Here is a 27,019-nt window from a genome sequence, read left to right as displayed (position 1 = left end):
AGATTTTCGAAATGGTTTTTCATAGAGACAATAAGTGTAGGTTCATGAGGATGAGGATTCAGGATGTTGAGGGACGCTAAATCCTAACTACTAGATATCTAATTTTTTTAAGAGTTTTATAATATATTTTATTTTCCCGAATATATAAGTAATAATATAATATTTTCTCAACATACACGTAATTTTCTGAGCAATCATCAATTAAAGAGCTTTTCCTGGGCTTAAAGCTTAATAAAAATAGTTTATACATCCTTTCATTTCAATTCCCACAACGTGCCATTGTAAGGCAGTCGGCACCAGACGCCACTTCTGATTCGCACGACATAAAAATTCCATAAAAAACCTCCATTCTATCAACACGTGCTAGCATTATTTGATAACCGTCCGGGGCGGTATTAGATCATTGACGACAACCCTTATATTACTATAGTGCAAAGAATGGCTATTTTTTACTTTATTACTTATATTTAAAGCTTAAATTTCTATAACTTTATGGAATTAGATCTAAGATATTTGAGATTAAATAATATATACTGTAGCTATAGCAAAATAAAGTGTAATTTCAATCGTTTTTTGTGTGTCAGTTAGATAAATAGGGTTGCCAGAAGATTTCTCTATTTATTGGTGGGAAAGGCCGCGTGTCAGATCTGACACCAGTTTTAATATTTTCGAACACGTGACCGCCACGCGTGGGCCTTTGGTAAAAAACTGAACGAGAGTAATTCGCATTTTATTGTAGCATTCTACTTGTTAATTTTATGGCATATATTTTTTGCGGTTAATGGTACAGGGAATGTTGTAATTATTTCTAATTTAACTGATTTTGAATTGGACTAACGATGTGTAGTTTAAAGCTGGGTGCTTCTAAGCTGGGCTTTTTGTCCTGCGATTTGATTTGGGTGTAATTGAATATGTGGAATAACGAATGAATCATGTCAATATGTATGGAGAGATAAATAATCATATTTTTTGCACGCAAAATTGTTTCAGAGGAAAATATAACATAAAAGATATTCTTATTTGTTTTCCATCCGAAATAAAGACAGCATTTCATATTCAAAATAAAGATATCTACATCCGAAATAAAGACATAATGAGTAGCAGAATTTAACACCAAGCTTTATCTTGCCAAATGTGGTGTGGTTCATATAACTTATTTCTCCTAAGTAGAAATGAAGATCCATAACTATGTATAGACAAGTTTACAGTGAGACACAATAACCTGTACCAAGTATACTTGCATATATGACATAAAATTCATAATTCAACTGTTTATTTTAAATATTAATAGTAAAAAAATAAAATTCATCTCTTTTTTTGTTCTAAGATATTTCCACACAAAAAATTGCATTGCTGCTAACGCCATCTGTTATAAAGAAACAAAATTATTTTTAGGATAATTTCAATTAAAACCATGTTTCTTAATTATTTTTATCGTAAAATATAAATAAATATTATTTAATAAAAAAATTAGTTTGATTTATGTAAAGTATGCATTGTTTTAAATTATGTTTTCGCTGTTTGCTTTGGAACTTGTTTTTATTCTGATTGAAGTTGAATATAGTATTGTGACATGTGTTTATCAACGAAGAAAATTAAATTTAATATTAAAAACATATATTTTATATATAAAAATGGTTGCCCAATGACTATTATCTCGTATTTGAAATTTTGTTTAGAATGTTACTTTGATAAAAAAAAATGAAACAGACTCCGTCTTCCCTATTATATGGGATATAAAGAGTGAAGCTTAAAAATCTTATAATTCAAACTATTTTTAAAGATTTCAAAAAAGAAAGATGAAAATGTTATCAACAGTACTAAGCAAGTAGCGCCATCTGTTATCGATTTTCCTAACATAGTCACCCCAAAGGGCTTATTTCCGTTCACGTGGCGATCACAATGAGATATAGAAAGGATATTTAAGCTAAATAATAGGACGTCTTCATTATATCAGATTATTTACAGTTAACAGGAAATTGCCTTTTGTCGATTTCGAAGGGAATATATACCTAGTTATTAAATGTATTTATTTAAGTATAAAAAATTAGTGATTATTTATAGAATTTTTTTGGGATGTTTGTATTGATTGGCGAAACTTAACGCCGAATTTTGTCCAATTAGACAGGGTAAAAGGCACCTATTTAAAATATTTTCTTTTCAGAAATTTTATCCAAGAAAACCTGTCAATTTACATCTATTTATCTATTAGGGAAATTAAGTAAAACATTATATCAAAAATATTTTATTTTAAAACAGCAGGCAAATAACAATAAACTATTACTTATTTATTATACTTAAAAGTAAACTTCATTGACATTTAACTAATCTTCTTTCAATCGGAATCAGATAAAGGAATGCTTTCCTAAAAATTAACATATTATTTATTATATATTGTTCATATTATTTTATTTCTATTTGAAATAGAAAGAAATTATCTTTTATACATAGATTTCAATTCATTTCTTTATTCAGTAAATAATATATTATAAGTATTTAGACGTCAGCATCTGAAAAATTTACTGTGTAAATACGCTATATGTTATTCATTTTTCTGCTTCACGCATATTTTTGGAATAAAGTAGAGAAAATTTTCTGTCTATTCTATACTTTTACTCTGAATTCTACACTAAGTGTTGAAAGCGGAACTCAACGCCAAGCTTTTTCTTATCAGAGCGGAATTAAACTAAATATGAAACCTTTGAAAAGGAACTTAGAACCACCGCGTTTACAGGCTGTCAGACTGCGCCATTAGGTGGTCTCGAGATATAAATAATAAGATATGAAAAATAATAATAATGAAATTACCTCAAATTTCCTTATAAACATTATATCAGGGTCGTTCGGGGGCTGGTCGATGTTGTCCACTGTAGTTATTTGTGGACCTGCTGCCACAAATTTCCAATTTTAATAAAAAATTTAACGGAAAATTCACAGCTTAGAGGAATCTAATTAGTGCAGTGTAATAAAGTAACCAAACCAAACCTAAGATATAAATAAAAAAATACTTTCGAAATGGTTCCAAGTAAAATAATAAAAATTTATAATGTACCACACAGATCACAATTTTTTATACATTTGTAATTTATATATTATTATTGACCTGAGTGAATAGGTAAAACGATATTTATTTGTCCATAAAATTGGTAAGAATAAATTTTAATTATTTCAAACGATATTTACCTAAAGGAATGCACCCTATAGGCTCGAAGAGATCAAGCGAGATGAGATCCAGTGGAGGAGTGCATGCACGACCTATGGGTGTTTCAAATGTTAATTTAAAAAAAAACATAATTAATTTAGAAATTAATGTAATGTTCTTTCTAACTACTAATATTATATTTATATTAATAAGTACAAGAGCAAGATAATCCGTTTAAATTGTTTTTTTTTTCGTTTTCTTACCAGGCTTCATATTAGGATCAAAAGTATTAGACTCCAGTTGTTGCACGTTGACGGCTGAGGTCGGCGGAGTTAATGTGCACGCCTTTGAGCTTCCTTCTCCTTTTAAATAAGAAGGGATTCAGAACGAGAAATCATAGATTAGTTTGTTCTTATATATATATATATACACGTTTGTGTGTCACAAAACTAAGTAATATAATTATAGAGCTTCTAAAATCTTCTATATAATATAAGACGCTATTGCTGAAACACTGACAGACACTGCACAGACGTAATTACTAGACTTCAAAGATTAAAAATTCACATGAAATAAGGTTAAAGAGTAGGTATAGTGGAGCACTAAAAAAAATCTCGAAATCTCCATGGGAACAGGAAAAATAAGATTTTTCGTTTTACGACAAAAAAAAATGTTTTATTTAAGTTACGGATCACAATTTATATTCTAAAACATAATACAGGTTATTACCATTAGTCAATGAAGAATAATCGTGATGTGGTTCCTCAACAGACAGCTGCAGCCCGCCGCCGGGCTTCACCTTGGGCACGACGGTGGCGACCACCGGGACGCGGATTTGTAACGCCGTGTTCACTTCTTGTGGAGTTTTCACGCTTATTTTCTGATTAAAATATATAGATTTTCTATGTAATATATAGTTGAAATACTATATATGTAATATTTTTTAACACAAGATTTACTCGTATATCAGGGTGGACAGAGAAAGCTTATACAAAAGTATAGGACACTGTAATCCTTTTTTCAAAGAAACGCAAAACTATTTTGCTTACTCGAGGTTCGGTGGTATTTTCTTCATTATTAAGAATTATTTTGCCTCCAATTTTCAAATCTTCTGCCGTTGCAGGTACAAGCATCTATAGAAGACACGGTAAAATGTATATTTGTGTATAATGATGTCTGCAGTATTCGGAATATTTTTGTTTATACTGTTTATTGTACTTTGTAAAAGTAATAAATATAAAGAAATATAAAATAGTTAGCAACAGGTGAACTTATCTCTGATAGAGAAATCTTGCAGTCAACCTAGAGGTAACTTATGGTAGGCCCAAATGCAAGAGTACTTACTTATTCTAATGATTTTATGTACAATATTCGACTAAGAGGTCTAGAGATATAAACGCGATGTCATCCATTTTCATGGGAATGATATTGTAAATTATTTTTTTTCCCCCACTTATCATCATCATCATCTTTTAATAGGCAAAGCGCGGCGTTGAGAGGAAAACCTAGAATCTTATCTCACTACCATTTGCCTACTTTGCTAAGAGCAGCTCTGCTAAGTGATCTTTTAACAATATAGCCCCAAAACTATATAAAAAGACATTTTTTGGAACCTGCTTCCCACCAGGCAGCTTCGTATCCACGACCTTCACTAGCACAGGTGTATTATTATCAGATTTCAGCAACGCAAAGGGTGTTTGTCGTGTAGCCAGAGCAACCCCCATATGGTAAGTCTTTATGGGGTCTACTATGACCCCATTGTTTCCCCATAGATTTTCATTCCAAATGTCTGAATCAAGTTTGGATAGTTCCCATGCAGGTTTGGGCCAGAGCATTGGAGGCTCTAGTGGTATGTAGGGCACTGTTGATGTGACCTCGCATTGCTCTGTGGGTGGCCTGAAGAAATAAATTAAAAAGTTTTAGATAAATATTCCATGAAATGGAATATTTCGTAATATTCTTATTTATTCAGTATTAAACAAAAACAATACCGATAGAAATTAAAAATATATGGATTTATTAAATTACAAAGTATGAAAAAAGGGGAAATATACAAAAAACTAAATAAATGTAAATTCAAATTCAAATTCAAAATATTCTTTATTCAAATAAACTTATAATAAGCACTTTTGAATCGTCGAATGAACATATGAACAAAAAGCTACCACCGGTTCGGAAGGCAGTTCTGCTGAGAAGAGCCGGCAAGAAACTCAACAGTTGCTCTTTTCAAAATCAATGGTACAATCTATTACATTAGTTGGCAGCTATCCTGCATTACATTCAATAGACATTAATTCCATACATGTTTGTCCTCTAAGTATTCTTGAACAGTGTAATAAGCTTTACTTGTTAGAATTTTTTTTACTGATATTTTAAATTTTGGAAGTGGCAAATCTAGAATACACTGTGGAATTTTATTATATACACGTATGCTCAGACCCATAAAAGATTTATTAATTTTTTGGAGGCGAAAACTTGGAGTAACAATCTTATCTTTATTTCTCGTTTCTATCGTATGATTGTCACTATGTTTACTATGACAATGTATATTTTGTCGGACAAAAAGAATATTATAGTATATAAATTGGGAAGCAACTGTAAGAATACTTGCATCTTTGAAAACATCTCGCAGAGAATCTCGCGCTCTTAGTTTATAAATATATCTCACGGCTCTTTTTTGGAGGATAAATATTGAATTTATGTCTGAAGCACTGCCCCATAGCAGCATTCCATAAGATAAAATACTATGGAAATAGCTATGGTAGACTAGTCGGGCAGTGTCAACGTCCGTCATTTGTCTTACTTTTTTAATTGTGAACGCGGCAGAGCTGAGTTTATCCGCAAGTGCTTTCAGATGAGCGTTCCACTGGAGTTTGGAATCTATAGTTACACCTAAGAAAATAGCTGATTCCGACAAATTGAGAGTTTCCCCTTTAATTAGTAGACTGTAATTATTTTTTTTAACATTTTGTAAAGCAAACTCAATACATTTAGTTTTTTTAGCATTTAACATTAGATTATTAACATCAAACCAACGAAGAATATGCGATAATGCGCTATTCACATCGTCATAGTTTATTTTATTGTAAAGTATAACTGTAGTGGTAAATAACCTTGACGCATCGACTGGAGTCTCAGTGGGAGGTTGTAGTGGTCTCGCGGCGTTGTTGCTTTTATTAGAACTACTCGGGTTTAGAAAACCCTCATCTGGATGAGCCTGTTTATACAAATATCATAATTTATTTCTTCATTCAATACATACAATATAAAATTAACTTTTTTATTATAATTTCTACGCCCGCCTAATTATTCTTATTTGCCCGCTCTGGTAGACAAAGTGCGGCGGTGAGTTTCGCCAACTTAATACGGAATGTCTCAAAAATTGAACGGAAAGTGCAGAACGAATATTCTAAACCTAACTTCTCTCGTTATATGGGGCAAAAAATGTTTGCTGCTTTATACTTTTTTCGCTTGTTCTGCTTCTGAACTGATTAATTTCATTCTTTTGATATAAATGATAAAAAAAAGCGCAATTTACCTTATTTTTATGGCAGACGAGATTGGACTGCTGATTGAATCCTTTCAAACAAATATTACAGCGGTATGGACGCTCGTTGGTGTGAGTGAAGAGGTGATTGCGGAGATTACCTACGATATTGCACGTTTATTCCATTGTGATATAGTTGACAAGTGCCAGAGTGCCAAGTGCGTGTAAAGACTGAGTATGGAGACTATGGGTTCGATTCCCACTTGTAGTAGTGGTTATTTTCTCTAGTGTTGTTAGACAAATTGCCACGTTTGACAAACAGTGTTAAAAATTAAAATTTATTTTTACAAACAGTGGAAGGAAAATGATGGACAGACGAGGGGAGGAAATGGGAAGAGCATGTTTATTACATAACCAAATCTAAATACTTACTAAATAACAATGCTTTTATTTATATGTTATGCCTTATATTTATTTATTACTTTTAATAATAAGAAGTTATCTGCTATGTGCAGAATAGAGAACGAAGCTAAAAAAAACATAATATTATGATAAAATAGTAATGGAACGGAAATATAACCTTTCTGATGGAAGCCCTTAGGACAGATGTGACATTTGTAGGGTTTTTCATTGGAATGCGTCTTGCGGTGGGAGATGAGGGTGGAGACGCGGTTAAACGTCTTATTACATACCTGAGTATCAACTTTATAATTATATATTTGAAAAAAAAAAAAACTTACGATACCTGTTAGATAATTAATAGGCGTGGGAAATTAATTATCTAGGTATATTTTAAATAGATTGCATTAAATATTTTCTTAATTAGTAATGTAAACTAAATCTCTTGTAGTTTTTACTATTGTTTACAACAAGAATCCAGAAGAAATCCTTATATTATATATCTCTACATATAGGTAAGAAAATTTTAAATAAAATTTATAACTGATTTTTTTATCGAATTTAATAATTTGTGTAAAAATGTGGATTTGATGTGCAAATGTTATATAGAAAATAATATATATTTAAATTTTACCTCGCAAGCATAAGGCCGAGCAGCAGAATGTATAGCGCGATGCTGGCTCAGAGTGGACAGCTGTCGGAAGCTCTTCGAACACGCGTCACAGTGGAAGTTCCTCTCGTCGGTGTGGGTCGGCAGGTGACGCATTAGAGTATACTGGTGTTGGAACTCTCTGCCACCTTTATATGGAAAAGAGAAGAAGTAAAAGATTATAAAAGAAATTATTATACTTAATAAGATAAAAAATATTAAACAATAATAATGAATAAACGTAACATATGAAAAACAGTAAAATGTAATGTAATTCACTAAAAAATAACATGTCACTAAAACTAAATCTATACTAAGTTTTTTCACAAAAATTTTCTAGTGTCTACCTAAATGGCCAAAAATCATTAATTTCTGTGCAAAAAGGTATTTATAAGGTAGAATTTTATATGGCAAAAAGAAAATTAGAGAGCCAAAGCAGACATTTTTATATTAATCTTGGTATCTAAGAAATACGGATTGAAATTCAAATAGATTTCATTTTTATACGAATACACAACTAAACTTAAATAAATATTAAAAATAATATGTATGAAGTAAGAAAGAAAAATATTAAAAAAAAGTTACATATCCCGCACTCCCACAGCTTGACTGTCCTTCCGTGACGTTTAACATATTTCACGTAATGATATCTAGAGCGAGGATCTGCTTTATCCACCTTATGGTTGTTACGAGTTTTTGGACCATTGGTAGAAATATCTGAAATAGAAATAAAATATACATATACAATGACCCCTATTCTGCTTATATATTTTTATAAGTAAAGCTTGTACCTGTTGTATGGATAAAAGTTATGTTCTAAGAGTCCAACTCTGGTAGTACAGTAGTTTAAGTATATTAACATATACAATTGTATATTGTCTTAATCTTATATAATTAGCTATAATTATATCCTTCCTCAAAAATAGTTTTACGATTCGTACTATTAGTAAGGAATAAGCGTGCTCCACCAACAAATACTTCATAATAAATACTATATAATATTAGTATAAGTTATTATAAAAAGCTAACTTGATATATTAGAATGTTGTGAAGACGAAGTAGACGATACCAGTGAGTTGTAAGTCTTATCTTCTAACGACATCTGGTTTTTCATAGCCTCGAATGTTGAAGTGGACGTGTCAGCTTCCTAGTTATGAAGAAAACAATTATTTAATAATTTATTTAGAATTATTAAAAAATAATTTATTAATAAATTGCAACTGACAAAAAGACTGAAAAAATGGGAAAATAGAATATATATTTCTTAAATCCAACTTACATTCCTCCACTCAACCACCATCACGTATTAGGGGGAGAAAATAAAAGAGCAGAGACGTTTTCTCCTTGTCTCGGAAAATACATGGATATGATTAATATTTTACGTAAAAGCTTTCAAAGTAACCTTCATGTCACTGCTTAACGCAGCATCCAGATCTTTCTCGAAGGCAGCTTGACCGGCAGAACCAAACCCTGGCTCAGAGATGAGTGACGCTATGTTACCATCCTCTTCGGTCCAGGCGAATAGTCGAGGCATTTCCAGCTTAAAAATGGTTGTTGTATATTTTTTTAACTTAAATGCTATCTTTAACACTAGTTATACTCTCGTTACGTACCTACTTCATTTGTACAAGAGTTAGTTTTGTTATAAATTATAGAAATTAACGAAATAAGAAAAATATTTGACCAGACCAGAAATTATGAAAACTTCAACCACATTTAAATAAATATATGTAAAGGTAATATATGTAATAATTGCTTACATCATTGCGACTCGTATTAGACAGCAGCGGTTCACTCTCGAAATATTTCCGGTCATACTTGTTAATTAAACAGACTTCTTGGATACTGTAATGGAAGGATGAATAAATAAAAAAATATAGCAAAAGCCGAGTGCTTAATATTTTTAGAAAACGAATACTTTATTTTTAACTTAACGGGACTCGAACCCGCGTCTGTTGGTAATTGTCAAAGTTTTCAAGGGGCGCAGGTTCAAATCCTCGCTTTGTTTAAATTTTTGTACATTTTTTTCTTTTTCTTAGTGTGTAATAAGTACTTTTAAATTGTTAAAAATACTAAAGGCTAATTTTACGCAATGATTTTCTATAGCTTTTGTTAATTTTCCAAGATTTATGATAATATAAATAAAAATGAACATATATGATATAAAAATTCAACACAGTGATTTCTTTTAATAATTACATGTAATAATAATTAATAATTCATAAAAACATCGATTTAATAATCAACTTTTGTATGGAAATAAAAAAAATGTCTATCTATCTATATTCCCGACCTTATGATCTCATCTCCGGGGCGCATGAGGCTGTTTTCTTTTATTTCGTCATCCGAGAACATATTCACTTATTTGTATTTCAATTATTTTTCGGACAAAAAACTCGCGCACGTCAAACTTTCCGTGTTTCGATAGCTTCTTGTTATTAAAATCGCTATGGCCACGGATTCTTAATTTGTATTTTGTCTTTTTCTTTTTCAAATTAGTAAATGACGTTTTGAATTTTCTGTGTGCTAGTGTTATATAAATATTTTTGTGATATATTGTAACTAATTTTTGCTTTTGTATTTTTATAATTTATTTCTTTTAGCTAAATAAAATATTTGTTAAATATATAATATTTTTAATATATTTTATTATTGATTATTGATATTTATAATACCTTATATTATATATTTCAAATATTTAGGCACAGATAAAAAAGTATGGAAGAGTAGTGTGTAGTAGACATCTAAGCTTTATTTAAGAAAATAATAAAAATTATGTTAACGAATACCGGTATGATATTCAATAATATATTATTATAAATAAAATTATATCATAAAAGATAGTAAACCTGTAAACTTTAGTATATGCTAATACTCGTATGGTGAGCAATGAGGAGCATCTGTATAGGTGCGGTTGTGAGTTCAATCCCTATTTATGGGGATGACTATAGTTGAATGACACCAGTCAACACGACAAAGACGGAAAATATAAATATTAATTTTCCATCCCCTATCTAACTGTAGGTATGGCAAAAGCTTGAAGATGCTTGGAAAAAGCTCATATCAGAACACAATTAAGTAATTATGTGTTAATTTTTTTGACTTACTGTAACGAATTCAATAATATTTTAAAAAACACTATTGTTATTAAATATGTATTTTTTTAATGCATTTAAAATAGCTTTTTAATTGCAATACACACTTTAAAAATCATATCAAATCCAATACAAAATCTCTCATCCTAATTAACTTTATATCAAATTAAATAAACAAACCAGAAAAAAATGTCTGCCTAATAATCAAAATAAATAAATAAAGAAAGTAAAGGAGGCGAATCTTTCCAGTATATTCTAAAAGTAGATTGTTAACGTCTAAGTGGTCTGCTCATTTCCAGTCCACTCGAAGGTCTAGAGCACTCAAGTTGCCAGTGTTTGAGTGTTTCGAGTGGGAAAATCCTATAATAACTCTTAAACTTGGATTACTTTGCGTACCTAAGTTTTTATGCTTGTTTATTTTTTTTTAAATGCAACACTGCACTGCACTGCACTGGTGGTTGAGTTTAATCCAATTTGATATATAATTTTGTGCTTATCAATTTTGTTTTTATTAATTCTAATTTCATTTAATTAGATACAGTGATGACGGATGATGGGTGGGAAACAAGGAACAGGAAGGTTGAATTTCAGGAAAAAGTATTGTTGAACGTATGTACAAAATGAAAAATGAAGTGACTGACTCTTTTCTTACTACTAAATTTATGAAAAGTGCGCAAAAGAAAGACATTATCAAGTCATCTCTTATTATCCTTTCAAAATATGCCATTGTTTTATCTTCACTCTTTATTCCTAGAGGGGTAGCCAGAAAAAACGGCACACCAACCGTTACTGTTTCACCATATCTATTTCAGCTCGTCCACTGTCATCAACTTATGCATATATGCCTCATCCTCGTGCTTTTCCTTCTTGTTCATCCAGTATCATCGTTCTCAAAGGTCAACCGGAGTCTCTCTCTGCCTCTTCAGATTATTAAAAAATGTATATTTTTATTTTTTTCACTAACAACATCAAAGCTCCTTTTCACTAGCTATATAATTATGTGATAATACTATATAAGTTATATTGTACTATCACGGTCCACAGATAAGATGTGTAGATCTCTTTGAGTGTCCATTTAATTGGAATTCCATACGTGCCTCTTACATACCCACGTGTAAGAGGCGTTAATTCGCTTAGCTTTGTCACCTTGGTACTGGAAGTTAAGTAGAACAAGTCAAACGTGAATAAGGAGTTGAAATTAAATTGTTTAGAGTAATTACAATGTTAGATATACCTATATGATTTTTGTATATGCGTACGTCGTCTGTCAGCGTCTGTTGTTGGTTCGATTTAGAAATAATAAATATAGAAGTTAATATTTCTTGTTGATTTAATTCGCTTGGTTATATATATTTCATTTATAAGTACTTAAAAAACATTTTTTTTTAGATATCAGTGATTAATAGATGTAACCCTAATGTAAATAGATATTTGTTTTTAATATTGTTTTTTAAAAGTATAATACGATTAGAAATTAAAAGGATCGGGAGAATATATTTCAAAGTCACTTTGCAAAACTTCAAATACAATAAATACATTGTTTTAAAATTTTATTATAACGCCATCTATTACAGAAGTATGGAACTAAACTATGTCAAATAATCTATCGCCATCTAGTGGAAATATTACATACCAAAGTAACAGTTCTTCGTACATCTTTAATAGGGCTTTAAAACAAACTAGTTCATAAATTATTGTATAGAGGTCACTTGTAAAAAATAATTTTGTAATTAACTGGTCTACTAAAATTTTCATTGATTTTCGACAGAATTAAGGAAAATAAAAATTGTAAAAATAGAGTCTAGCAGTTTTAAATTAAAAAATAAGAATGTGATAGCTAGTTATGAAATATGTTATAAAATATTTTAATATGAAATCATAAAAAACATGGCGGTGCTTAGTTGAACAAAATATGAAAATATAAAATATAAGTAAGTTTATAGAGTTGTGGTTCGTTATTAGATAGCTCCCTTAGAATAGTCTTATTTGTCCCCATCACGTCTTCACGTTGCGGCTGGTTTACTTAGAAATGCTCGACGACCACAAGCCGAGATTTGAGTTCTACAAGGGACGGCCTATCGCCACCGGCAACGGAAGAACGGAATGTTGGACACTAAATTGATATAAGAAGTTTTTGATGGTGTGAAATACATTGACAAATAAAAGCATTTCATTTGATACCCATAATAGGTGGGTTGTGTTCACCATTTTGTTACTGCGACCCTTTTAGATTAAGAACAATACCTATACGATTATACTCGTATGCCATTTTCATTCATTTGATCAGAACTGAACTCGAAATCCAAATTTCATCTCGATTGGAAGTGGTTTAAATTGAGTGGTGGAAATTGAGCTTACAAGATTTCACATACACTAACATACTCGTACACACTAACACGGCGAGTCGTTTAAAAGCTTATAAAAGAAAACAATGAGCTTTAAAATAAATATTATATATATAACAACTTAATAAGCAAATATTAAAAGGCACTAACTATTTAATATTTTATACGTAAGATTCTGTCACACAAGCCTGTCATATCACGGAGTACAAAGCTGGTAAAGTTCCAAGTGTTATTAGGACGGTGATCAATTATAACATACGAGTACGCGTACGCAGGGCTAGGTAATCCCGTAATAATGTACTGTGAGAGTACTTTGAGTGTGGAATTATAGAAATAGTAAATGTAATTTGATTTTATATAGAGATATTGATATCATAGTTTTTTAGTTTCACAGTGAGTCTACTATAAAAAGTAGGCCATTTCTAAAAATTCTTCTCTAAGAGAGATTGTTTGTGTTATTGCCAGTCTGATCGACGACCATAAGCCGAGATTTCAATCCCGCAGAAGACGCCATTAGCACTTTCGGAATCATTTTAAGCAACCACAAGGTGCTTGCAAATTTTTCAGGGACAGAGTACCCTCTTCCCTACCCTCCCCGTGTCACTGCAAAAGCCCGTAGGGTTAACAGCATTAACTTCAAATTCGGAACAAAAAAGAAGAGATTGGTAAGTTGAGCAACGTAATCAAAAACCCAGTTTCCACCGCGAGAAAGAAAACGGGTAATGCTTAGGCGGAACGAAATAAAATAGGCTTACATTTCCATCAATAAATAGTTTTGTATTTTGTATTTACTTTCCGCTGCTCCCTAGAACTACTCGCTCATTTCTCATTCCAACTCTTTCTGCCCTCTCCGTCTTTCCGTCGAGCCCCTTCGTCAGGGCAGCCTCAAAAAAATGTGAAATATAATAAGTACTACGTATATTAAAATAGGAAACTAAACAATTTTGATTAAGACTTCATGAACAATGATCGTGTAACTTATGTAGGAATATAAAACAATTTGTAACTTCGCTCTGGCAACTCGAAAATCTCGAAATTTGGACTAGGCCTTAACGCTAGCTTCCTTCTGCCTGCCTTGTTATTTGGAGAATACAACGTCAGTTAAAAAAAACTATTTTCTATTTTTTAATAACCGCATTATGTAAAATCAAACTAATATTTACAACATAAGATATAATTAACCGTTAGAACATTTCGCAACTTGTTCTTAGGACGAAGTTATATTATTATCAGCGGAATCTGCAACAGGTATTTTCTTTAGCTGGTCCTTATCTCGCGTCAAGTGGACTAAGATCGAGTGGTTATGATTACTGAATGGAAGCTTAGCAGTAAATACATCATTGTCTATTCTCAGCTACCTACGTCCGAGTTTACCTAATAAATATGTATTTTGTTTGGTAAAATCTGTTCTACATATTTATGTTCTTAACATTAGGTTCCCAGGTTCCCTCTGCAATGTACATTTGGAGGAATCAAAATTTTTTTACACAGAAAAAACACAATTTAAAAGCTTTTTACCTTGATGTAATATTTCAATATTTTTTTTCATAAACTTTCACTCTTCATGTTTATATTAAAAAAAAAATTAGAAGCTTGACATAAAAATCGATATAGGTAAAGTATTCGATAATCGATACTACATACTCATTTCCACAACCAAACATCGACATCAAACGAGGCATGTCCAATTGGAATTCCACTAAGATTTCCCAGGCGTGTGAGCTTGACAAGTGATGAGACGGTGATGACGTCACGGACGTATAATGCTCGCACGTGAGTTTCGGTTACTTGTTAGTTGTTACTGGCGTACACTCGGTGACAAAATTTTGTATACGCTGTAATATATATGGAAAATAAATTTATGTTTTATATTTTTAATTATAGGTTATAAAATTTAAATGGATTTAAATAAATATGTAAATTAGCCTTTTATTTTCTAATAACCTGTTATTAGAAAATAATTAACTATTACTGTTACTGCCTGCCTGTAGTATTTCAATTTATATGGAAACATTTTATACTAAACTTTATTTCATTACGTTGGTTTACTTAGAAACTTATTTTATGTAAAGATATCCTACAATTCTTACAGCCTCGGGCTATTCGTCATTCACATCCATTCTGCAGTAGCGATTTTTCTCATATCATTCTTCCACCGCGACTAATATTCATCCATTAAATATAAATAAATCATATTAAACAAGTATTTATGTCTTTGTAAAATAATTATAATTACTTGAAAATAATTACGATCATTAAATATAATTATAAACATAATTTATATTTAAAGCTTTTTAATAACAGTTTAACTAACTAAAACTAATAATAGTAACTAACTAGTTTTTATTGTTTAGTTTTAGATGTAATAATTTAAAATTATCAGTTAAATTACTTATTGTGTGCGTTCTTGTAAATTGCTTTAGCAATAAGCGTTAAACGTGTAATATATTATTGTTTATAGATATTTTGCAATTGAGTGTAGTCGTATTTTAAGTCGCACACGTTCCATTATCCGCCGCTAACAATAATTCTGTCCACATTTTACAATTTTCTGTATAAGCGTCCGCTTGTTGGTGGATAGCTTTATGTAAGATGTTCTTTATTGTAAAAAACATGAATGAGATTGATATATTTTTATTTTAATTAAGATCTACCTACATTTATCGGTTCTTCTGCCATTTAATTTTGTCTAATTTAATTATTAAAATAATTATATTTAATTACAAATATAAATGGCCAGGTTAATCAGTTTCTTATTTTTTTATCTTCATGCGAAAACGATGTGGGAAAAATGAACTATACAATATCTATATAAAAACCGACATAATTAGAATATTATCTCTCTTTTTCTTAAAACACTCTTTTTTCCGCCCTCTGTGAATATAAAAGAAAACAAGAAACAACTGGTTCCCTTCAATATTAAATATCGCATAACGACAATCGTAGAGTCTAGTTACTAAAATGATTTCGATACTATCAACGTTGTCTCGCTTCACCATTTATTGTGTCCTATAAAATACTATATAAGAAAGAAACTAGGTTCTGTTTTTGTTTAGGGTCACCATTAATACAAAAAAATAGAATAATTGTGTGTTTTTTATGTCTTTGTAATTTACACATTTTGGCTAAATTTATTGACTAAAAGTAAGCCAGTGCTTAAGAAAAATAAAAGGCGCAATATTTTGGTTTGTTTTGGTTATAATCCACTATATACCTAGAATTTGTGTCTAAGTACATATATCCTAAAATTATGCTAAATGCTCTAAAAATGCCAATAGTTTAAAAGATAAGTTTCTTTATTTGGTTATGATATATCGATCGTAATTGGCCTACAGTTGACCGCAGGGCCATAAGCGTGCGACTTTAAGATGTGTGGGTTCGATTCCCACTCAAGTAATGAAATATAAAATATTTTTATTTATTACTCTAGTACCGAGACAATGCATAGCATTGAGTTCTACCACTCAACACGAACTGTCTCAAGATTTCAGCAGAAAGTGGGAGCAAGTTTTAATGGGGCACGGAGTGCCTTAACACTAGCTTCTCTCTGTCCACATTGCTTTGTGCGGGATTCAGCGTGAATCTGAAAAAAAAATCCTTAGTAATAAAATCATAGTCACCCTACAGCCTTTCTAGTACAATAATGTCGTGAAAATATGTCCCATTGCACATGATTACAGAAATAGCGCCAATCATAGCGGCGGATGTCGAGATGGAATCAACTGAGTGTAAGTGCTCGTATATCTTAAAATGATTCTAGTTAGTACGTGATGTTATTAGGGATTTCTTTTTTTTCAATTAGCTATATAGAGCTAGATAGAGAGGTCGTGGGTTCGATCCCGGCTGAAGCAAATGGTTATATTATCGAACGAATGGTTTGTAGTAAAGAAGAAATGAAAATATTATTAAACTAGCGGCCCGCTCGCGGTTACACCCGCGTGAACTATGTTATTATTAATTTCTGTCTCCATGACTACGTCATAGCGACGTTATGCAAAATTTGAGACTTCTAGCATTTGTAGTAACGGAGTTCCATACAAACTTTCGACCCCAAAAACAACCCCTTAGAAGTCGAATATTGCAAATTCCCGTCTTAGCGAGCACCTACGTCCTATAAGTAACTCCTATGCAAAATTTAAGATTCCTAGCACTTGTAGTTTCTAAGATTTCGTGATGAGTGAGTGACTTTTCGATTTTATATATGGACCGTTTATTTTGAGAGTGGTGTAAGTCCATTTTCTTTTGTTTCGAGAAAATTAAAGGTTAGTATGTCGATGATTATGCAATTTCATTTACCGACCGATTTTAAGTTGTTCAAAATATGGGTTTTTTTGAGAAATTAAACACGGACTAGTTATATATAAAAAAATTACATTAAATTAAGCATGAATTACGTGATAGCTCATTTTTCTCAAAAATGGACTTACACCACTTTCAAAATAAACGGTCCATATATAGATAATGATTCATTTCTAAGAGCGGGAATCAAACACACAACCGTGTCGTTTACAGTCACCCGCTTCTACCACTGCGCTACGACGGCATCATACATTCACATGGTGAGTACAATATAGAGCGGTGGTAATCTTACAACTATAGTAATATTTTTATTTTTTTCCCAACAAACCTGTCAGTATCATACCATGATATCTAAACACCGTCTAATGCTGTTTGTTCTTACCAGCGTTCACAATTACGAATCAACCACCCGTGGCAGTGCTTAATAAACAACCTACAAGCGAAACTTTTAAAGATAATTTACTAGAACAAATTATATACGTTTGGTGCAAGTATTAAGATGTAACCTACAATATTGAAGACATTATCGTTATATAGCTTACTATATGCTTTATCTGTGGCTTCGTCTCCATGAACTCGTTCTAAGTGGCAGGTAACTCTGCTTACAGGTACGGAGGGCTACATCTAAGCAAATGAGGATTAAATTTGTACCAATTCTAATAATATATTGTTTAATCCATTAAAATATACATTATACATATTTATGATTTTGTTGATCCCAGTGGCTGACAGAACCAGAAAACCCTACCCTAATACACGTCGATAAGTACATACAGAGTTAAGGCGATAGAAACATTATTTTTTTATCTTAAAAATTATACGTTACAGTAAAAAAAATACTAGTAAATACCATTTAGCAATGAAGAGTATTAATTTTCATATAAAAAGTCTTAAAATTAGACCACATCGCATATAAGGATGCGCGGGCGCACTCAGCGGGGCGCGAGCTGACAGTAACAGACATACGGTTAACCTTTAGATTGAGACGTGAACTAGCATATAATAGCTGTGAGATACGAAATGCATAGCGTACATTGTGTTAGAAGCGACCATAGCGAGATGTTAATAAAGATTTACGTTCTTGTTACCGGTATTCGATGTAATATATCGAATATTATCGTCACTTTGGTGGTGTATAGTCAAACATTATTAAAGTTATTTATTTACATTTCTTCGCTCTGGTGTCGAGACAAACACGCAATGCCTCCATAATTCGGCAGAAAGTGGGGAATGGTAGGTTGTGGTGTGGTTGGTATGCTAGATTCCCTCTGCCTACCCTGCTGTGTGCGGGATACAGCGTGAAGCGTGAAAAAAAAGCTACATTAAAATATATCTATATGTATTGCGTAATGCACCTAACGGTACAGTAGAACGTTATAAAACGTTTGCAACAATTACATTATCGTAGCAAGATGAAGTTTTATTCGCCCTAGGCTTCTTTATAGCTTCTATTAATATTAAAATATATAATTTGATTAATGGGATTGCATTTTTGTACACCATTACGTTACTCAGAAGCAATAGATGATTAAAATATTTTTTATAATAGGTATAGCTACTTCACATGACTTCGCCTGCGTGGTGGCATATGGAACGGGAACAACTGACAGTTGTGTTACAATAAGCCTTGGGAATTAATTCAATAAAATCAAATAATGATTATCGATTTACTGTTATGTATGAATTAAACTGATAATATTCTAATACTCAATTAAAGTATAAGAGATTTTTTTATCATGTAAGAAATTTGAAGAATTATTAAGATAAATCTATAATTATTTGTATATTAAATACCAAATGCTGCGAATAAAAAAATAAAATAACTCATATAGTAATTACTTTATTGTATTAATAAACTATTCATCTATGTATATTAACAGTACGGTACTACCTCTTCTTCTTTCAAGATTCTTCTCCTGATAACTCATCAATGGTTATTATTAGTTCCTTTCTGTTGTTCTGTATTAGATCTAACTAGAAATTTTGGCAAATTAAGTAATAAATCGCGTGGTATATTCACTTCACCGTAACTTTGCGGGCAAGCAGCGTTAAACTCAGCCATTGAAGTGACCTTGTATGGCAAATTGATTTTCAGACAAGATTCTTCAATAGACCACATACCATTCTGTAAATCCAGCATCTCCGGTAAAATTCTGACATCGTGAAATCCTTTGAAATCTCCCAGTTCTTTCACTTCCGTTATTATAAGTCTGTTGATAATTTTGACGGTAATACTTAAGTTGTCCTTATTTGGAAGTGCGTATTTTATAATATAAGCATTTTGTCCGTATAAAATTATTGGAGTTATTTTAGTGTTTCGCTCACAAAATTCCCTAAGGGATGCCTCTGCGTTGGAATATAATCTGCTGATGCTGCTGATAGCGTCATTTACTAATGCAACTTCATCGGAATCGTGGTGGTGGTGGTTATGGCGGTGGTAGCCATGAAATTGATAGTCGCTGTGGTTGTGGTCACCGTGATAGTACCCATGGTGCTGGTGGTCGCTGTGGTTGTGGTCGCCATGGTGGAAACCATGGTACTGGTGGTCGCTGTGGTTGTGGTTGTGATGGGATCTATGATGTCCTTCGTGTGCACAGCTCAGTGAAAATAGGACCACTCCAAAAATCACACCAACAAAAACAACACGAGACATCGTTGTTATAATGGAACAGACTGCGTGCATATTATTCTAAACTTGCTATATATACTATTTAATTTATAATAAAGCTAATATTTATACATATACCTATCGCTAAGTTGAAAGTTCAAGTAAAACCCACTGGTCCTATCAATGTAAGTGGGCAATGCCAGTAAGTTGATAAGTTTATACGAATTTCTTATCAAAGTACAAATAAATAATTTTGTAAACAATATTTGGGTTGACTAATCATTCCGAGAAAGTTACATATACCAGTCCTTGCTATTAAGATGTGTTTATTATCATTTTAAAAGTGTTTGAAACATATTTTTGGTTTATTTTATAATTTTTTTGTTTTCTTAATTCTCAATACTTCTACGCTTTAAATAGATTGAAATTAGCAAAGAGATACAGTTTTCTTACCAGTAGTTCCCGGGATTAGTGCGTACAACCAAACAAAATCTCCAGTTTTATGGTATTAATAATAAAAAAACTTTTATATTATAAAGTATAAAATTTTAGAGTTTCGCTTAAAATAATCTCACCAGACAGTACATAATAATTGACAAAGAGCTTTAAAACTCAACAGAACAAATAAATATTATAAGCTTTCACGTACAAAAGCTATACAAATATGGTTTTACAATAATATTTTAAAACAAACGTGTTATCAATAACTAACAGAAGATGGCCGTAGCGACAGATTTGCGAGGCAGGAGTGGAGAACAGTGCATATTTCTTTCACTGCCCATTTTGCATACAACGAGCAGCACCATAGGGCTATGAATCGACATAAATCGACACAAAATTATACGACCAAATTTGCAATTTCCTTTTAGTGTCCATTCTCTCCTAAATACTGCCAAAACACAAAGGTACCTGAAATTTTCTTCTAGCAGCTGTGATATCATCTTGTCGTAATATAGAAAATTTTGCTTTTATATTAGACCACAGTAAACTTATAATTTATTAGAGTTCAATATATGTTTATTGAAGAAATAGTCATCATTTTCTTCATTACGCCATAGGTATTTAGTTCCTGTCGAAATCTTATTTAATTATATCGTGGCATAGTTATTTCTAGATCCCTGCCTATCCTGCTATATGCAGGTTAAAATTTAAAATTTAAAAAATAATGTCACTTTACAGTTCTTTCTAAGCCCTACATCACCTGATTGAGCTGATGAACACAGGAGAGGTGTCATAATTTAGGCTTGTTATCGGTGTTCACGATTTATTATCGATCGAAAGATACTTACGCACAGTTCAGGTTTCTTAGTCTAATGAACAATGTTCACAATGAAACCAGATTTAAAAGTTTAATTTATTTCAAGTGAAATATTTGATATTTTACAATTTAATATGAGACAGTAAGATTAAAAAAATATATTATATTTAAAAATCTGACATTAAAGTCAGTCTGTGTGTGTGCGGTTTATACTACAGTTTCAACTTTTAAATACGTGTAAAAGTTACTGCAACGCGCGAAGTTGATGCCCATCACTACGACATACAATATATCGAATTCGGGCGGAAAGTGGAACGGTGTCTCTTGATACTGGAGTGTCTCATCACTAGATTCCCATGCTTGCTATGTGCGGAATACAAAGTGAAACTAAAAAAAAACTATCCGCAATTAATCTAAGTTAGAATTGTTCAAAATATTACCTTAATATATACATTGGAACGTATTTATAAATTTATATAAATCAATTATGCCATTAGACGACTCAATCAACGATATTCGTGGACACTCGCGCTAACCAGGCGGAACTGGGGCATGACCACTTATATCGAAATGCGGGCAATTGTATACCAAATAAGAGCTTACATTATTACTAAATAATTCAAGATAGGATAGGCATGTGTGCTAAATGCACATTAAATATTATTGTGGCAGTCGGGGCTCAGTGGTGATGACTGACTGTGTACGTGTAGGTTTTGGGTTCTATCCTGGCTGAGGCAGATGATTAAATGTAAATTGTTTCCACTTCACTATTCAACAAGTAATATCTCGAGGATCACGGAAAGTTGAACAATAGAGTACTTATCAACACTAAAAAATATTAAAAATATGAATAATGGAGTGTTTTAGTATTAGAACTTCAAAAATTTGATTTGAAAATTATTTTAAATTAAAGAAAACTAACATTTAGGAATCCTGAAAATTTTTCATTTAAAAAAATAACAATCAATGTTCCTTTATTATTATGTTTTATTAGGTTTTCTCCATTTTTATCACATTAAAAAGATACCTTTGAGAACAGAATATCGATGGTACTGGAGAAAACATGAGGACATGGGTGGTATGTATGAAGAGGTTAATGACAGTGGGAGAGGTAAAAGAGGTATGCAGAGATCATTAGGTATAAAGCGCAAAGCTAAAAAAACAAATTACTTAATTCAAGAAAATATGACAAAATTATTAATAATTATAGTAAATAGGCGTTAAAATAATCTAAATCTGGACCAAAACATAAACCTGTTAAATTAAATACAGTTAAGTCTCTACGCACATAATTTAGACTTTAGTCAATTTTCTCTAGTAAGGTGCGCAAGCAGTAATCATTTAGAAGTATCCATAAATGTCGAACGAATGTGTTACTTCAAATAAATTTAATTTACTATTAATTTTGCAAATGAAAAGCATGTTATAAATAATTAATGGTTGATATAAATATTTGGCTAAGGCCGTCATGGCGCAGGGGCCAATGCGACTGTAACGCCGGCTATGAGTTCGATCCATACTCGAGGGAGTTTATTATTATTTATTAATATTTTGATTTCTTCGTTCTCGTACCAAAATAAAAGCCCACCGTTGAGTTCTCCCACGCAATAGGCAATGCCTTGTAAAATTCCGCGGAAAGTGGGGAACGAAGTGTTTTAACACTAAGTGGCCGCTGCCTACCTTGCTATGTTCGGAATATAGCGTGAAGTAAAAATAAAATCAGAAAAATAACTAATATAAATAACGTCTGCTTAAAGTTTATTATATAACTTTCATTTCTGCTTAAGGTTTTTTATATAATTTTTAATATTTTTTGTTTTTTTTTTGGATTTATGCAGAGTGGTTTAGTGGCGGATCTCTATCATTATTCAATAATGATAATTTTTAAAAATAGATTTTTAAAGTTATTCTTGTTCAGTAAAGGTAAGTATATTTATATTTATTTGCAATCTTGCTATAACCTCCTCGTTATAATAGTTCCATCATGTAACACCAATCATCTGCATCCGTTCTTTATAGCTTCCTTATATTTAGAAATGTAACGTTTATTACCCACATAGATATGCTCGTAAGTATTTAATGATTACGTTTATATATTTACTTATGGCATGTATTATGCACTGTGTTTATAAATTTCAATTATTAATTAAATATTGAGATTTGGAGACGTCGCGGTTCAGTAGCACAAGTGTGTGATTGTAAACATGATGGCTGTGAGTTCGATTTCCACTTGAGGGAAAGAATAGATTATTATTTATGAACATTTTCATTTCTTCGCTCTTAACAAGGCTAAGTGCTTCGTTGAAATTCGCCACTCAATACCCAATGTCTCGAAAATTCAGCGGAAAGTGGGGAACGGAGTGTTATAACACTAGCTTGCCTCTGCTTACAGTCTCCTATATGCAAGATATATAAAATCTTAATTATATAGATATAATTATGTAAACACCTATTTAGTTAATAACCACAGACAAAAAAACAACATTTTATTTTGCTTACAAAAATTTACTTAAAAACAATTCAATAACAAACAAACAAACTAAAACAATACAACCCCATGTTTGTTCTACAGCGTGTACTGTATAACCCTGACAATTGAATAGGCACATTTCCGCCTCGCCGCCACAGTCAGGCGTCTATGAGAGAATTTCCGCGCCACAATTGACAGATGATGGAAACCTGCTGGCTGATTGTTTTATGATGTGGTGTCATGCAGTTCTGTAGATGAGGGTGATATGGGTTTTGGTAATAGATCGTGGGTTCGATTTTGAAACAAGTTAAATTAAAAAAAAGTGTTTGGATAGTTAATAATTGTTGGGATTATTATTAATTAAGATAAATAAGATAACTTTGTTCATATTTGGGTCTCGTAGTAGATAAGACTTGGTAATTGTTAGGTTAGAGTTAGTTAGGAATTTTTATATTCCAATTATTTTCATTCCGTCTGTGTAGTGGAAAATAATTATATAGCTTAACGCTCTATCCCGCATATAGCATGGTAGGCAGGAATGAGGAGGGAATCTAATAAGAACGGTGTTGAACACCGTGCCTTGTCTTGTCACTAGGGGGATGAAATAAAAATAATATATTACTAACAATTATTACTAACAGAATTATACGGAATGTATTGAAATAGGGGAGAAAATGGACAGTGGGGGGGCGTTAAGACTGGTTTCTTAAGTGGCATTATCCTACAAAACGATTCTAAATAACACAGAATACGTTAACAATAATACGCCTTGATGAGTTCACGTCGGCCGGATAAATCAGCTGCGGGCGTCGATAGCGCCAGTGTGGTAACGGCTCTCATGCTGTCTTTAGATATGGATATTTTATTATTTCATATTTATATTTTTTAGTGCTTTAAAAGATGTATTAATTTTGTTTTTTCGTTTTTATTAACTAACCAATAATATCTCCCTATGAAATTATTATGAAATAATTAAGAAATAAATATCAGTTTAGTTTAAACAATACTGTATAATAAAGGATGTTGTGAAGCGTCTGACTATACTGTTCATAATGTTTGTGGATTCCATTCCCACTCATGGCACTCTGGTATAGAAATCGCGTTTAGTTACTTCACTCAACAGGCAATATCTGTAAATTAGGCGGTAAGTATGAAACAGAACACCTTAAAACTAGGTTCCCTATGTCTACCTTACGAGCGAAAAAGCGGGAATATGTATAGTAAAGTATAAGCGAAGCATAAAATGACATTTACCACACTGAGTACGGTAGTAGCGTTATTGCTAAGTAAATGCGCACTAAAAATATCTCAAGTAAAGTAATTTTTTACTTAAGCTATTACACTTATACTGGAATAAGCAATAGTAATGTAATTTTACACCTGTTTTACTGATAATTACTGAGATGTGGAAAATATTTGTGAAATGGGGAATTTTTTGAATAAACACGGTCAATATCTATTTAGATAAATTATTTTATTTATATTATAGATATAAATTATTACAATTATAATAGAAAAGCCCAATAACAAAAGTAACAAAAACGAAGCCATTTAAAATTTAATACAAAATAAAAAATAAAATGCAATACCAACACATTTGTTATTGAATTGAAACAATATCCGTTGTAAAATTACCCGCAACAGGGGTAGGGAAATCGAGTATTAGCTTTTCATACCTTTGATTGATACCTAATAGATCGAATTGGGTGCCAGAGCCAATGAGGGGGTGTGGCCGATTGTTCGAATGTAAAGTCATTTTGTATGAAATGTGTCAAATTGCCAGCTTCTATTTTGGAGGGGAAGCTCTCGTTCTTCGTATATATATCTAGATATACTTATTATTTATGTATATTTTAATTCATAAGCCAATAAGGCCTTAATTAAATAACTTAACTGATTCGAACTACCACTTTGTAGAGACATTTACTATTATTCCCAGTACACCTCTATCTCATCAGCTTCTGTTCTACAAGACATTAGCCACCAAGCTATGTATATAATAAGTGAATATTTCAAGCATTAACGCATATTTAACTACAGGGTGCCGGTGGAGATTTCCACTTAACACACAAATAGTAGTTCAGTCTCTTAATGTAGAAATGATTCATTCTACTTAGTTGGTTAACGGCGCTCCTATATACAATATTAGTTTATTTTATTATTAACATCAAATTTCGTACATTTAGAGAGACACAAATGTAGTTTTAATAAAACAACACAATATGTAAAAAATAAAAATAAAACACTCTCATTAAACTTTATGTACCTAATAGCAATAACCGAAGAACCAATGAGTTTAGTTTAATTCTTCCTAGCTTTGCAACGGTAACAACACAAAAAAAAAGATGTTCTAGAATTGTCTCTACTACTAACAATTTCTCAGTTTATAACTCCTAAATTCCTGCAATATTAGTATATACAATAAAGCAACGGCACAACGTCGAACGTTTCAAATGCGTTGATTGTGGGTTCAATTCCCCCTCGGAATATTGAATTATTTTGTTTTATTCGCTCTGGTGACAAGACAAATTGCGACGTTGAGATCCGTCACTCAACAGGCAATATCTCGGGAAATGTGGAACGGAGTGTCTTTGCACTAGGCTCCATCTGCCTACAATACAATAAATAAATTATGCAATACTATATTAAGAAACACATTAAAAGGATAAAAATTACAGTTTGTAAGTAAATCGCAGAGTATTCTGGTTCTTATATATCGCAATTTGTCAGCGGAACGAGATTTTAAACTTGTTTTAATTGCTACCTTCTAGAGGAAGACATAAGGGATCTCTATAAGCAATGGAAGTGGAATGCTTACGAAGTTTTTTTGTTCATAATTTCTACATATTATGTTATCTTTTACTTTTTAGAATATTAGATTCATGGTAAAATTAATATTTTTTTAATTGTTTTGAAAAATTTAATAATTCACTTTTACATATAAAAATATTTTTATTTATTTATATTACTACGATATGTTGTATATGTATGTACAAACAAACAATAATGCAAACTTATATATAATACATTTGTTTAATATATAATTTTCTTTTATTAATTTTTATCGCACATTCCACTAGCTACTTAATAAATTTAATAAATAATTCCATACATAACTCTACGTATGGCGACAGTTTTGGTACACTAATTTATTTCACGTCCAAAATAGTCGAAAAGTATTCAGTATAAGCATCTTAACGATCTCCGATAACAATCGGTTGTGTTTAAAATAATGAAAAAATTATAGTAATTTTAATATAAGCACCG

General features: G+C 31.6%; 1 protein-coding gene across 6 annotated transcripts in view; it reads right to left on the bottom strand.

Moving 5' to 3' along the window:
* Window positions 1–2,229: 2,229 nt before the first annotated feature.
* Window positions 2,230–27,019, bottom strand: part of LOC146533115 (uncharacterized) — a 112,302-nt gene continuing 87,512 nt past the window's right edge. For 2 of the 6 annotated variants that reach the window (XM_085196805.1, XM_085196809.1), the window contains exons 2-15: window positions 9,438–9,522; window positions 9,080–9,217; window positions 8,707–8,824; window positions 8,263–8,394; window positions 7,663–7,826; window positions 7,210–7,321; window positions 6,681–6,790; window positions 6,256–6,359; window positions 4,756–5,038; window positions 4,192–4,275; window positions 3,872–4,022; window positions 3,406–3,504; window positions 3,184–3,255; window positions 2,508–2,888 (exon numbers count right to left, since the gene is read on the bottom strand). In XM_085196805.1, coding sequence (XP_085052931.1) covers window positions 2,752–2,888; window positions 3,184–3,255; window positions 3,406–3,504; window positions 3,872–4,022; window positions 4,192–4,275; window positions 4,756–5,038; window positions 6,256–6,359; window positions 6,681–6,790; window positions 7,210–7,321; window positions 7,663–7,826; window positions 8,263–8,394; window positions 8,707–8,824; window positions 9,080–9,217; window positions 9,438–9,522 — 1,789 coding nt within the window. In that variant the 3' untranslated portion in view covers window positions 2,508–2,751. Of the gene's footprint in view, window positions 2,366–2,507; window positions 2,889–3,183; window positions 3,256–3,405; window positions 3,505–3,871; window positions 4,023–4,191; window positions 4,276–4,755; window positions 5,039–6,255; window positions 6,360–6,680; window positions 6,791–7,209; window positions 7,322–7,662; window positions 7,827–8,262; window positions 8,395–8,706; window positions 8,825–9,079; window positions 9,218–9,437; window positions 9,523–9,970; window positions 10,129–27,019 lie in introns of those variants that run through there. The other 4 variants (XM_085196810.1, XM_085196807.1, XM_085196808.1 and 1 more) reach the window with 4 other exon arrangements.

Source organism: Heliconius melpomene, chromosome 13 (assembly GCF_056956725.1).
Source record: "Heliconius melpomene rosina isolate 202511_hmr_F chromosome 13, ASM5695672v1, whole genome shotgun sequence".
Classification (NCBI taxonomy): domain Eukaryota; kingdom Metazoa; phylum Arthropoda; class Insecta; order Lepidoptera; family Nymphalidae; genus Heliconius; species Heliconius melpomene.
The sequence above is the reverse complement of the archived record's forward strand: the minus strand, read 5'-3'. Positions and strand labels throughout refer to the sequence as shown.